The sequence below is a fragment of the Podarcis vaucheri genome, assembly GCF_965113315.1.
Source record: "Podarcis vaucheri genome assembly, chromosome: 4".
NCBI lineage: Eukaryota > Metazoa > Chordata > Lepidosauria > Squamata > Lacertidae > Podarcis > Podarcis vaucheri.
Genome location: NC_138762.1, coordinates 27,341,731 through 27,356,415, shown reverse-complemented (window position 1 = coordinate 27,356,415; position 14,685 = coordinate 27,341,731). Strand labels below are relative to the sequence as shown.

Here is a 14,685-nt window from a genome sequence, read left to right as displayed (position 1 = left end):
TATACATGGAAGTTTTTAATGGTTGGTGCTTTATTGTGTTTTTAGTATTTTAGAAACACTCAGAGTGACTAGGGTAGCATATAAATAATGAAATTATTATTCTCCTCTTCCCCATTTCATCCTCACAGCAACTCTGTGAGATAGGTTATACCAACCTACAACTCCCATCACCACTAGCTAGCAAGGCTAGAGCTCAGGGATGATGGGAGTTGTAGCCCAACAACATCTGGGGACCCACAGGTTGAGAACCACTGGGTTAGGCTAAAGGATGGTGACTGACCCAAGGTCACCCAGTGAGCTTCATGGCTGAGTGGGCATTCAAACCTCGGTCTCCCAAGTCCCTAGTCCAGCACTCTAACCATTATGCTACACTGGCTCTCAGTTATGTTGGAGCTAACACACCACCTCTATCTTATGCATATGGCATGCAGGCTGGTTGTGAAGCCATTCCCACATACAGTCGACTCGCAACTTGCGTGGGGGGTTATGTTGCAAGGGATTGCGCCTAAAGCCAAAATTGTGTATAACCAGAACAAGCCTGCATGACCATTCCTACCTTTCTGAAGCTGGTACACTGAGTGGGCCTTGCCCCCCCCCCCCAAGATGGAGAGCTTTTAAGCTCCTCACCTTGTTTTCCAGGCTCTGGGAGGCTATTGTGAGAGCTCCCCTAGAGCTCTCACTGGACGTTCCCAGAGCCCAGTAAGCAAGCCCGAGAGCTTAAAAGCTCTTTCCACTGTAGGAAGACCTGACACAGAAAGAGCTTTTAAGCTCTCTGCCTTGCGTGCATTGTTTTGTGCGATTTCAGGTGGCCGCCACCCAGCGGACAAAGCTGCGATGGCGCAAGTTAAATGCACTCAGGTTAGGAGTCAATTGCATTACATGCTTGAGAATTGTGACTTGATTCCCACGGCAGAGGAACCATTACATGGTAAGAAAGTGCAACTTTTTGAACACCTCTTTGAGTAGGAAATAGAAGGTGCTGCCTTTTGTTGCTGTCATACATGATCACCACATTTTCCACAAGTACACCTGTGCTCTGACTGGTTCTCTAGCAGCTTAAAATATTTTGAAACACTATTCATGTTTTAGAATTCATCCTATATATTATTTAAATTGTAGGCTGCCTTTCTAGACGAATTCCATCCTAGGCAACTTCTTGCTGAATTGATGGATAGCCTCCTTCTTGCATTCTGTAGAATCAAACATAGCTTCCTGGATGGGGCTGCAGAAGGTTGGTGAGCAGGAAAGTAATTTCACTGGATTTTGGAACTGTGACCAACTTCACCTGCTACATTTCATTCTTTCTGGCTGCTTCTAAAAGCGCAGGGGTCCTACTGGGAAGATGAAAAACTTGGCAGTTGTACTCTAAAAGAGTGAAAATGCTTAGGGTCTGGCCATTGTTATTTATTTTTTAACACTGCGCTTTCTCTAGTCCTCAGAGGGGGAAATGTGCTTGCATGGCTGGCACGGAATCACCGCAAATTCTTACACATTTATCTGCTAGAATTTGGGAAATAGGCACAATAGCTAATCCTTCCTCGGGACTTGCCCTCCTTTTTTTCTGGATTGGGATTCTTGCAATTGCAGCAAACCAGTTCCATTCCCCTAAGACTTAGCTAGTGAACCATAAGCAGCAAATGGTATCTCAAGGACCGTTGCTAATTACTTGCGGTTAAACAGGGAGAGTTTGTTTGCTCAGCAAAAGCACTGGAGAAGTCAACAGTGCATGTCCTTAAATCCTTCCCCAGCTGCTGTGTCCCTTTACACTAACAATTCCTTCATGGGCTGAAAGATACTGCAGATTCTCCCCCCCCCCTTGAATTAAACAAAAATTACCCAGTTGGTGGGTTTGGTCCCAAATTAGCATTGACCTCTGCAGCTCCAGTTTACCATGCTGCTGTTTCTCTCCCTACCTCATGAGGTCAGTTACTTAATTTAATTTAATTTAATTTAAAATTTTATCTATCTATCTATCTCTCTATCTATCTCACTTTATTCAAAGCAGCTTACAGACACAATACAGATACTCAAAACAAATTTCAATAAACACAATCAATAGAAATCTTTTTTTAAAAAACACAACCCACATGTATTCAAATAAAACAGGTTTTGCAGATCTTGCCCCGCTAACAAAGGCCTGGTGATAAACCAGGTGAACTTCCCTAGGGACAGCATCTCACAAGTGAGGAGCCACCACTGAAAAGTCCTCTGCTTTTGTTGCCAACTTCCAGACCGCTCATGGAGTGAAGGGTCTCAGAGGACAATTCCAGGATCTGGGTTGGTTCATGAGGGGACAGGCAATCCTGAAAGTACTGGGGTCCCACTATCCGGATGGCAATTTGGGACAGAGCCTTTTTGCTGGTGGCACCCCGTTTATGGAATTTCCTCTTAAGAAAGGTTCACCTTGCACATACTTATTTCCCCAAGCATTTAAAATAGTTAACTTAAGTCCTTTTACAGCTGCTGTTTTTTTTTTTTTGCTGTTCCACTGTGTTGTTATTACTATTGTTGTTTTCGATGTGGTTGTGGGGTTTTGTTTGGTCGTATTGTGTCTGTAAGTGCTTGCTCTGGGACTGGAAGGCACAGAGTTGATAACTGTAGAAACAAACCCTGTGGTGAGGACGTCCCTTTGTTGTGAAAGGGGGCGGGCTCTGTCAGTTGTCGTTCAAGGACCCTATTGACCTTAACACAGCATTGCAGAAATGAGTTTGAAACCTGAGGGCAAGCAAGGCTGCATGCTTTTAAGTTAGCCTAAATGCTTTCCTCAGTATGGCAGAAAACACCGGAAAACTCTTCTAAAGGAGCACTTCCAGCAGCTTTCAGTAGCTGACTGGATAAAACACTGCGTCTTACCCAGCTGTGTCCTGAGAATGAAAATAAACATGCTGGAAACAGATTAACTGGCTCACGCTTTCGAAGCTTTCTTAAACATAGACACCCCTTTGTTAACATTGAACTAATAACTACATAGTGGGTTGCCAGTTAACCTCTTTTTTTGGGGGGGGGGCAGGAAGGCAAAGTCTTTACTACTGTTTACTTCCATCCTAATAGCAGGAGGGGGGGGATCAAGTTCATGCTCAGTTTCTGTCGCTTAAACATGATCTTATTTCCCCCAAGGGATTGTGTGTATTCCTATAGGACTGTTCAACCAAGTGCTGTGCATTAGGCTTACTAGATCCTTAGCTTGCTTATCCTTTAAGTCAGCATTAGTCCTGGGGCATTTAAAGTCTCATGGGGAGGGGTGTGTGTGTGATGGGGTAAAACTGCAAAAATGGACCAGTGCAAAAAAAATAAAGAGGGCCAGTAAAGGGGTGTGGACTAGGGAGAAGGATTGTGATCTGTAGAGAGTTCCTGGGCCAAATGGACAGGCCTGGAGGGCTGCATTTGACCCTCCCGCAGGCTGAGTCTCCCCTCCTCCCAATCTACACTAATTGGATGCAGTTCTCAAGGGTTTCAGCCCTACCTAGAGATGGAGTTTTGGACTTTCCACATATGAAGCAGATAAGCTACCACTGAACTATGACCCTTTAACCCAACATTGAAGAACACTGCTCCAAGAAATTAAAAATGGCAGCCAGCGATAGCGAAGAGTCTAGAAGAATGCCATGCGAGTTTTTTCTCCTTCGCCTTGAAATCCATTCCACCAAATATCTGAAAGATTACATACTATAACTACAGTCAGAGGCTGTAATGTTTCTGAAAACCAGTTGCTGAAAACTAGAGAGGGGAGAGTGCTGTTGTGCTTGGGTCCTGCTTCCAGGTTTCTCACGGGCATCTAGTTGGCCACTGTGAGAAGAGGATGCTAGACTGGATAGGTCAAGCTAGGGCCCGCAGGCCGGATACAGCCCACCGGGCTCATTAATCCAGCCCATGAACCTTGTGGACCCTGCCGCCCGCTCTGTCAGTCCCCACCCTAAACACACATGCCACAGAGGCCTCGCCGCACGGAGACTGACTTCCGCCATACAGCAGGGCTTCTGATTGGCTGCAGGAAGCTCCTACAGCCAAGCAGAAGCCGTGGACGCCTCTGAGCACCGCCCCTTCCTTCCTGCTGAGGCGGCAGAGCAGGAGGAAGCAGCCGAGTGGAAAGGAAGCGACAGCGGCGCAGAGGCTGCCTCCGCCACCCAGGGGAATGTTTTAGAATGTTGAACTATTTTGATTGTTGTTGGCCGCCCTGAGCCCGGCTTCGGCTGGGGAGGGCGGGATATAAATAAAATTTATTATTATTATTATTATTATTATTATTATTATTATTATTATTATTATTATGGGCTCTGTGCCCCGCCAAGACAGAAGACGCCGATGCTGCTGAAGATGAGGCCGCGTTGGCGGCTGCGGCCTGAGTGGCATAGACGGGGGGGGGGCCTTTCGTGAGGGGGGTGCTTTCGGGAGGCGGTGGGTCCAGCCCCCCACAAGGTCTCAGGGACAGTGGACCGGCCCCCTCCTAAAAAAGTTTGCTGACCCCTGGGATAGGTCATTGACCTTCTTATGTTCTTACTGTCATTCCATGGAGAATTCTGACTTGAAGGCCCCTATGGGCAACCATCCTTTCTTGCTGTTGGATGGCTACAGCATGAAGGCGTTTTTTTAAAAGTAATAAAAGCAGAGGTGCTTGGACTATCCCATTTGACATATGCCTATCATATGTGAAAGTTCACCAGATAAATACCCCCCCTTTTGTAAGGCGAGTGGCCTTCAAAAAGGTGTGGGGCAGATATCAGACAGATATTTAGCATCTGTCAGCCAATCTTCTTCCTCAGAGTGACCTCACAGGCTGTTATTTCTCAGATGGTCCTTGGCCAGGCTTGGGGAATGTGGGAACCCAGAATCAGACTCCGTTTGAGCCCAAACTACACAGGCCCCTTCTATTCCAACCCTCTTTCTCCTCAATCCTCCTGTTCCTTAAAGTCTGGAAGTGGTCCAAGCTGCAGATGTAACAAGGGTGCTTTATTTTGCTGCTAACAATGACAGGTCAGGTCAGATTAGGCTGCTGTTAGAGACTCTTCTTTTCCTGTACTGTTCAGAAGTGTTAGGAAGCTTGAGGACGTAATGCTTTGGGGGCCGGTAGCGGATTAGAAAAAAAAATGGTGTTCTACTATATGATGCATGAAACAAAGCCATTTCCCTTTTAGGATATAAAATACTTCTAATGCTGAGTGTTTTCGGCACAGGCTTAATAGGCTGGCAAACTGTGTGGGAACAGTGCATTGGGAACAGTATAGAGAAGGGAGAGGATGAGGGGGAATGGTTTCTGCTGAAAAACACGGGTTTTCTCTCTCTCCCTGTAAAGGGATTTGTGAAATATTTCAGGAAAATCTGGGAAATTGACACTTGAGGCCCTTTCCTGTTGCTGGGAACTGGAAGGTACCAAGAATCCCACATGATAATCTACTGCGTGCCTGGGGCAATAATTTTAGGCGTTTGTTTGTGTAGTATTTTGATTTTAGGAATCAAGCTAGTTTTGCACTTTCTCCTAAATAAACCACAATCATCAACAGATGAGGGGAAAGGCATAAAAAATGAACCATCACTTTCTTAACTTCTTAAGTAGTAGCCACTGTTGGGATCAAAGTTGATAAAGAACATCAACTGAAGGAACTAGGGAATGAAGTTTCAAAAATATTCAGACCCTAGTTAATGCTAAAGTATTCCATATGGTAGATGCGCAAACACCCTTCCATGTTTTCTTCTCCATTGACTATATGATCCTGTGCATGCTTAATTAAAAGGAAGCCCCTGTGGGATGTATCCAAATTCTGTCCACCAAAGTTGTTGTTGTCTAGTCATTTAGTCGTGTCTGACTCTTTGTGACCCCATGGACCAGAGCATGCCAGGCACTCCTGTTTTCCACTGCCTCCCACAATTTTGTCAAACTCATGCTGGTAGCTTCAAGAACACTGTCCAACCATCTCGCCTTCTGTCGTCCCCTTCTCCTTGTGCCCTCCACCAAAGTTAACTACTTCTAAATGCTGTCGATTTCAGTGGTAGCTAATCAGAAATGCTCTTTGCTCTATTATTGGAATCCTTAGTCCTCAAAAGTGCATGACTTTGACTGTATCATGTCATATAGATGATCATGGGGAAAGAACTAAGGAAGAAGGAATGAAATAATACTTACCGTATTTTTCGCTCTATAACACGCACCCAACCATAACACACACGTAGTTTTTAGAGGAGGAAAATCCGTAGGCATGCCACCCGTAGGCATTCCCTCCATAACACGCACAGACATTTCCCCTTACTTTTTAGGAGGAAAAAAGTGAGTGTTATGGTGCAAAAAATACGGTACATTAATCATTTTTAAGGGGAGGAAATTGAGCCCTAATTAGTGAACCTGAGGCATAGGTGCCTCGGGTGACACAGGCAGTAGGTGTTAAATAGGAAGCTGCCTTACTCTGAGCTGGACTGTTAGTCCATCTAGTTCACTATGGTTTACATTGACGAACAGCAGCTCGCTAGGATTTCAGGGCAGGTTATCTCTCATTCTACCTGGAGATTCTTGGGATTGAACCCTGGACCTTCTGCATAAAAAAGCTTCACCTGGTGCTTCTGGACAGGAGCAGACATGCCTGTGGCACAAAGTCAAGCCTACGGTCTTGTTGCCCTTTCTAGCACTGCTTCTTTCTCCTTTGGTATGCTCTGATAACAAGAGTCAAAAGCACCCTAATTCATATGGTACTTCCCTGGACTAGCACCCCCCCCTTCTTACTTTGAACTTTGTTACCTTGGTGCACTTGCCAAAAAGATTGGCAAACACTGGTTTGGGCTGTTTTAGTACATTCATAATCTAGGTTCACTGGTGGGGATTATTTTATTTAATAAGCATTGTTGTATTTAAAGTAATAGTAGGAGCTTCAGTTGAGGGGCTTGCACTGGGAACGCAGAGATCTCTGCTTCTGGAAAGCACCGATACAGCTTCCTTGAGAATGCTTATGCAACATGACAGTATTCATGCACGTTTACCTTTTGGAGGAGCAAATGGTTTGTACATGTAAGCTGGTGAATAGATTGTCGAAACCTGTTGTTACTGAGCCAGCCAAGAAATGCTCAAGGTGATGTGTAACAGCTAGGTATCCTGGAATAAGTTATTACAATAGCATTGCAAGGACATTGTAAGCAGCTGTGCCAACAAGATTTAAGGAAGGGTATGACGCTTAACTTATTTCTGACCTGGGGTCTATCTTGGAATAGGTTGCCATGGAGTTTGGGCTTGATATGGGGCAGGAGCTGTGGTTGAGAAGAGGTTGGTGGTCAGATACCAGATCCGGCAAACAGGAACCAAGGGCCAGAGGCAGAGAATGTAATCATAGACAGACAGGCACAGCTATTGGAATCTGTGTAATAACCCAGTGGGACTCAAGATTGCCAGACCAGAAGGAAGGATTTTCTAAGCCACACACCCTCTTGAGTGTTTTTGCAAGACTAAAACTCTGTTAATGTTTGTCTGGATGGAGGCTAGAGAGGGATGTCTGAGTAGGTGTAAAACCAGGGCTTTTTTTCCAGCCGGAACTTGGCACCTCTCAGGTGGGCACCTCTTTTTCTAGAAAAATAGTGCTGTGTAAAGCTATCCTACCGTACAAATCTACATTTGTTGCTCAGCCCACTGTTGCCCAACCCACGACTGGAATACAGCCCGAAGAAGGTTGCCCAGAAATAAGCGTGGCCCGTGGTTCTGAAACGGATTCTGTACCCCTGTTATAGAGCCTAATGACTCTCCATTGGGCTGCAAGGTCAGCTGACTGAACTCAGGCCAATACTTAGGCCTAGAGGATGTCCTTGCCCTGTGAAACCTGGGTTAGTTGGTCAAAGGCCCAGAACACTGGTTAATGCAGAAGGAAGGCTGTTCCCTTGAAGCCCTCATTCAAGACTCCCTTCATTGCCTTACAACACTTAGCTTAACTGAAGCTGTCCAGTGCCCACACTTGTATTGTCTCTGTTAAGTAGTTTATCTACGCACTGCTTCCACATCTGCTTGTCAAATCAGAATGAGGATAGAAAATGCTATAATCTGCAACAAGTTTTCTGGGTTTGTGACTTCTCCCTGAAGGAATTTGGGCCCATAAAGCAGTCACAAGATTACAATGGTTCATAAATACCTTAAAAAAAAATCCTGACAAATATAATCCCGCTCCAGTCTTATTCGTATTTTGTAGCTATTACCTGCAACCTGGGGCATTATAAAAAGAGATCTTCTAAAGCACGGATAAACAGATATATTTAGCAGACATTACGGCATCTTTCCATAGAGGAGTGTGTTTAACTTGAAGTTGCTCGCTCGGTGCTGATAACGTATTTGTAAAAGAAAGGGAAATTGCATGAATGTAATAATGTACTGTGTTTAGTGTTGTCTATATATAAAAAAAAACATTTGCCTTCAGCCAGCAGTTCATAGAATTAAAGAGTGAGATCCTGTTTTCGTAATTAGTAAATAAAAAATAAAAAATTGGGGGGAGCATCTCCCTTGAAGGTGGCAGTGGTGCACCTCCTCCTTAAGAAGACTTCCCAGGCCCCAGAAGCATTCAACAGCGACTGTCCAGTAGCAAATATCCCCTTTCTGGATGAGGTGCTCAAAGAAGGTGGTGGCAGTCCAGTGTCAGACATGCTTTGAAGGAAACTGATTTCTTGGATCCAGTCTGGCTACAGGCCCACTAATGGCAGTGAAACTGCCTTGGTCATTCTGGGTTTATGACGTTTGTCAGGATGGAGATGGGAGTGGGGAGGGTGACCCTGCTTGTTCTTGAAAGCTTTTGATACTATTCACCACAATATGCTGAAACATCTCAGGGAGGTTGGGGTTGGGTTCCCTGTGCTTCAGTGGGTCTGCTCCTAACTCTAGAGCTGATTACAGAAGGATGTTATGGGAGGCTACTGCCCAGCACCCTGGGAGTTGTCCTGTTTTGCCGTGGTTCCATATTGTCCTGCATGCTCTTTAACATCTATATGAAGCCTCTGGGAGCGCCATCAGGAGAGAACTGCCACCAATATGTAGATGGCAGTGGGCTGGATCTGGTGATGGGCCATAAACTGAAGCTGAATCCTGAAAGGTGTTATGTGTCCTGAAAGAACACATAAACAGGGTTTAAAATGGATGGATGGTGTGCTCATGAAAGCAACTATGTGTTGCACCCTTACTTATTTTATTTAAACATCCCTAGGCCACATCTCAGGGCAAAGCCCTCACAAGGCAACTTGCATAAAAACCAGAACCATTTTAAAACAGCAGTTCAAAACCACAAAGAGGCCAGCAAGACCCCTGTTATCGGAAACAAAAGTGTTTCAGGCCAGCAGCACCACAAATCCTTTGAGATAAATCCATCTGAAATAAGAGGGGCCCTTTTTAAACGACTGTATTGATGAGGCCGTATGATGATGGGACTACTTGGGAGGGAGTTCCACAGATGTGGGGCCGTCACTGCAATGGCCCTGACTGTCATGTCTGTCATTCGGATCCATTCTAGAAAGGAGTGTTATTCTCCCTTTCCTCCTTTTGTGTGCATCCCTCAGGCAACGAGAGCTACACTGACGCAGCACTGTGCAAACCTGGGTGATTCGCTGGGCAAAGAGAATGACATCGCTTTGATTATCGATGGTCAGACGCTGAAGTACGCTCTTTCCTTTGAGGTGCGGCAGTCCTTTCTGGATCTAGCGCTATCATGCAAATCTGTCATCTGTTGCAGGTAAGAAATGCCAAGATCTTTCCATTGGAAGTTTTGAGCTTCCAGCTTATAAAACAAGTTTATAGTCTCATGTGTTCACATGCCCTGTTGCCTATGTGACCTCCTTTAGATGTTGCAGACAACAGCCGGGATGGGCAAATATGTCAATTTCAGTTTCTTATTTTTTCAATATTAATCCACATTGGTTTGCAGGTTTGTTTGTTTTTTAAAAAAGAATCCATGTGAATACTTGTCAGCCTTTTAGAGCAGATTTCTCCCCAAATAGACATTTTTTGCAAGCAATTCCTCCTAATATGATGCATTTGTATGTTATTTTAACTGAGATTTGCCTTTGTGTGCATACTTTCCCCAAGTATTTTGTGTACATTATTTGGTTGCTTTAATTGCATTGCAAAATTTGGAGCAAATTCCAAAGAATTGGCCTTTCAATTTGTGTATTGTTTCAGGAACTGGGAATTAAGGTAGGTTCACACTGAAACTGAAATGTGAAGTGAGCCAAATTCCTTCCTCCTCCCTAACTACATTGACCATGCTAGCTGGGGCTGAAGGGTCTGTCATGAAGCAACATCTGGGGGCTCCGTGTTGGCTACCCTTGGCTACACCACTGTACAGTACAGAATAGTATGTCTCCCTTCTTGCATTCAGGTGGCTTTGCTGGGAGTTGTAGGCTAAAACATCTGGAGGACATCAGGTTGACAAAAGCTGGGCTAGAATGTAAACTCTGCTTTGTTAACCTTTTGCTAAACCTCACCTGCTCCCCATTCATTTTGAGGTAATCCTGTTGATGGAGACAATGGGCAAACGGATCAGTTTATCTTGTTATGGGCCTCTCTCTTTCTCCTAAACAGACCCAAATTTACTGCAGTTTCATATTAAAAGATTTCTCCTGAGAACCAGCTTCAACGGTGCTTTATGTCTAAAGCCTAGCAAATGAATATACCATATATCTTTCTTTTTTTAAAGTACATTTTAAAATGACATTGAATGGCAAATGTGTATGAAATGCCCCTGTGGAAATGAAAAGCTGACTCTGAATTTATGCGACGTTAAATCCTATGGATTCATGCTACTTCAAATTGAGAATTGTGAGCCAAAGTCCTTCTAGATTTGGTGAAATAGTGTATCATCAGGTTGAAAAACAAAGATCTGTCCCAATTGCTCCTTCCCCTCCATTCCCACCCCATTAATGCCTGCACTATTTAATTTGAAATTTCCTTTCCTCTGCGCCAATTACATTTTAACTTTCTTCCTGTGAAGTTTTAAAATGCACTGCCTTATTTGACACACACAGTCCGATTAAAACAGCCCAGAGTGGGATAAAAAATGTTTTCTTTTCTTTAGTATCAAGCACCTGGCAAGCAAAAGGAACGTTTCTGCAAAGCCTTATGGGCTATTAAAGGCATTCCTCCTTCTCCCTGGGGGCTCCACTCCACTTATTTTTATTTCCTTTTTTAAACCTATGAAATTACATCACTTTCCTTCCTCTTTTATTGTATTTTTCCACATTGTTCTTTGGGGGCGTTTGGGTTTTTGTTTTTTAAATGTACTAATAATTAAAAGTACTGTGCCTTTTGGTCACCAGAGATAGGAGAAGAGTAATATCGGCAAATTCTTGGCAGTGGAGGAGGATTATAGGCAATCATCCACCCTGTCAGTCATATGACTAAGGTTAGCTTAAAGAAAGGCATTGGAAATGGGAATTGGTTTGACTGCATGGGCCTTTGATCTAGCCCCACAAAGACTGACAATGTCTGAAGGAAGTGGGGCATGACTCAAGAGTTTAAAGGTTCCTAGACTCAAAACATTGTGGAAAACGCATGGAACTTAACAACTTCACCAAAATGCGTTTTCAACATGGGAGATAATCAAGGGGTTAATACCTTTGTTTATACCTCACTGCAAAAAGCTCACTGACAGAAACCTAAAACAGGATTTGCTGCTAACTTGCAGAGGTTGTCTTGAGTCCTTAGATCAGCCTTGAGTAAGGTTATTCCATTTGTTTTAAGATGGTTGAACCTAAACAGACTTCTTCGTAACTGCAAATGAGATCATGTTTACTTCCCTGACCTTTTGTGTCCCCAGTCCAACATACAATTAAAATTTAGAATAAACGAATCTATGGGGTAATAATAACGCAGGTGGAAAGTGGATACAGGATGGGGTTGTTTGTTTTTACAATGGAGTAAAGCTCCGTACGATATGGGAAATAACATAAAAAGGACTAAAACTTGACATGAAATGTTTAACAATACATCTGAGAAATATTCCAGAAAGAATTTTAGTGACTTAGATGAAAGACATTACACTATAGGGCACGGGTAACTAACCTGTGGTCCTCCATATTTTGTTGCACTACAACTCCCATCATCTGTGACAATTGGCCATGTTGGTTGGGCAATTAGAGTTGTAGGTCAGCAACATCTGGAGAGATACAAGTTTCCCACCTTTGCTGTAGCTCTTACCATTGTTTTGCCAGCTTCTGCCAAAAGTTCTGAATTATAAGGGCAAGCCCATCAAATGTGCTGGTCACCTGCTCCTGCTTTCTTTCAATGCCAATATACAATTACTATTTCTTGATTAGCTTTACTTAGTCATTAAGTTAAAAAACCTTTGTGGCTTGGATGCTTTGTACTTGCTCTCTCCATATCTTGTATGCACCCCGCTACAATTAACTGCCAAAGCAGAGCTCAACTATGTGTCCCCGCAGCAGCAAGGAAGGCCTTTCCTCCTGTTGCTTCTTCTGACTAGGACAGCATCCTGTCAAATGGTGCCAGGTAATGGTAGCCAGGCAATCCTGGGACCCAGCCAGACCCAGCGCTGATCCAGGATCAGCCATTGGTGTTCCTGTGCCAGCATTTGCCTTCACAACAGCACCAGAGATCATTATGTGTTCGGGGCTGGTAGAAGAAAGCAGATGATAACCCACAAGAGCTGGCTTCCTGGCAGGCAGATTGCTGTTGCCTTCTGGGAGGGAGAGGAAGAAGGGCAAGGCAGCAGGGAGGTTGACACAGCGTAAGCACTCCCAACAGGAGCGCCAAATTGGCCCCGGCCCACTTGGCAAGCTGCATCTGGTGATACACCTCTGATCTTTTTTGCATAGATTCATAGTGATTGAAATATACTTGGAGTCCTGTAGTGATTTCATGCTCTTTATTGCAGCTTGTAAAACAGTGGTTCCTGTAGGCCAATCAGTTGTTGCATTCTACGATCCTACCAGCCTAATAGGCTGATTAACTTCCTCCTGGAGCCTGATTGGTTTTTCCTGCAGGCCAATCAGTTGTTGCATTCTACGATCCTACCAGCCTGATAGGCTGATTAACTTCCTCCTGGAGCCTGATTGGTCTTTTCCTGCAAGCCAATCAGTTGTTGCATTCTAGGATCCTACTTGCCTATTGTTCTAGGATCCAAGCTTAGTACATAACGGTGATCTTTTGGCACATCTTAGAACTCCAACTTAATTCTATGTAATATCCTGTAGAGAAGGTTTGCCTTGCAGGGAAGGCAGAGCGAGTCAGCAGACGGGGAGACAAAGTATGGTTGTGGCATTACAGACCACAGATATCACAGTGTTGGTGGGATCATTTTCAGAAGCATCAGATGTAGTAGTCAACCTGTGCCTGGACTTTGCCATTTCAGGTGGCTCATGTGGTTGCGGCTGTTCATGCAACTGATAAGTGCACACAGTCCCACAATAGGAACATAGGAAGTTGTTTTATACTAAGCTGGGCTATTTGCCCGTCCAGCTCAGTAGTGCTTACTCTAGGTCGCATCAGCTCTCTAGGGCGTCAAGCAGCTTTCTTTCCTATCACCTGCTACCTTTTTGCAGGAGAGGCCAGGAATTGAAGCTGGGGATTTTGTACATGCCAAGCACGAGCGCTTCCATTGAGCTGTAGCCAGGTCTTGTATAACTCCTGTAAGTGATGGTGTGTTGCCTGCTGCTGAATATCTATCCTGGGGCTAATATTTTTTTTTATGCAATGCTCATAAATAGTTCAGTGATGTAGCACAGGAGTAGGAAACCTCTGGCTTGTGGGCCAAACTTGACCCGCTAGGCTATTCCATTTGGCCAACCAGCTGATTGGGGGGAAAGCACACCTACCTCTACACCTGATATAGGTTCTGTTTGAACCTCCAAAAACTAGAGGGTCGAAGAACAGCGTGGACTGTTTGAAAGTGGACAGCTCTTCTCTGCTCTTTTGAACCTCCAATTTTCCAAGGTTTAAAGAACAGTGTGGGGCAGCTTGCAAAGGGTTTCAAACGGCCCTACGCTGCACTTTGAAGTCTCGACAAATGGGGCTTCAAAGCTCAGCATCACCCAATGTCACTATGATGTCAGGCGATTGACAGATTTTGGCCTGTGAAGCCAAAAAAGGTTCCCCACCTTGACATAGCAGAAGAGGTAGGAAAGAAATCTTGAAAACACCAAGGGGTGAGAATTTACCATGACCCTTCTGCTGCTGTGCAGAAGGAAACTCAATAATATAGTTTGCAAAATGAGCCCATGGAATATACCTGAAATATTAATGCCCATGTTGTTACTGGGGTTAGCATTCACCTAATGATTGTATTGTAATGCAGCTCAGATTGTGTTCATTTATTTAAAAACAACAACACAACAACAAAAAGTATCTCATTGACGTTCATTACAGAAGATTTCCCCTTTCCTGGCCTGTGACAAGGAAATGTCAAATGTATTTCTTATTAAAAATATGCAAACTTGTATAACATTAATTGGTCCCAAAGAAAATTATGTATGTGTTCCATTTTCTTGTATATACTCATCTGACGTTCCCTCCCCCCATCTATCAGCTACTGAATTATCAATGCTTATTATCTGGTTCTACCTCTGACAATTCATGACAGCCCAGTGCTCATCTTATGACTTTGAAAACCATAAGGGAAAGATCATTCTGGCAGCTTTTATGTGTGCATATAATTGAAGGTGGATGAAGGCTTGGGACTGCAGTCAGATCTTGGTATGTCCAAAAACGCGCACAAACTTTCCCTC

At 44.1% G+C, this 14,685-nt stretch overlaps 2 protein-coding genes across 10 annotated transcripts in view; one reads left to right on the top strand and one right to left on the bottom strand.

Moving 5' to 3' along the window:
- Positions 1-14,685, bottom strand: part of SHISA2 (shisa family member 2) — a 455,435-nt gene that overhangs the window by 213,867 nt on the left and 226,883 nt on the right. The gene's annotated exons all lie outside the window — the stretch shown is intronic.
- ATP8A2 (ATPase phospholipid transporting 8A2) overlaps positions 1-14,685 on the top strand; it is a 325,713-nt gene that overhangs the window by 117,225 nt on the left and 193,803 nt on the right. For all 9 annotated transcript variants that reach the window (XM_082220253.1, XM_082220252.1, XM_082220254.1 and 6 more), the window contains one exon: positions 9,505-9,677. In XM_082220253.1, the coding sequence (XP_082076379.1) occupies positions 9,505-9,677 (173 nt within the window). The remainder of the gene's footprint in view (positions 1-9,504; positions 9,678-14,685) is intronic.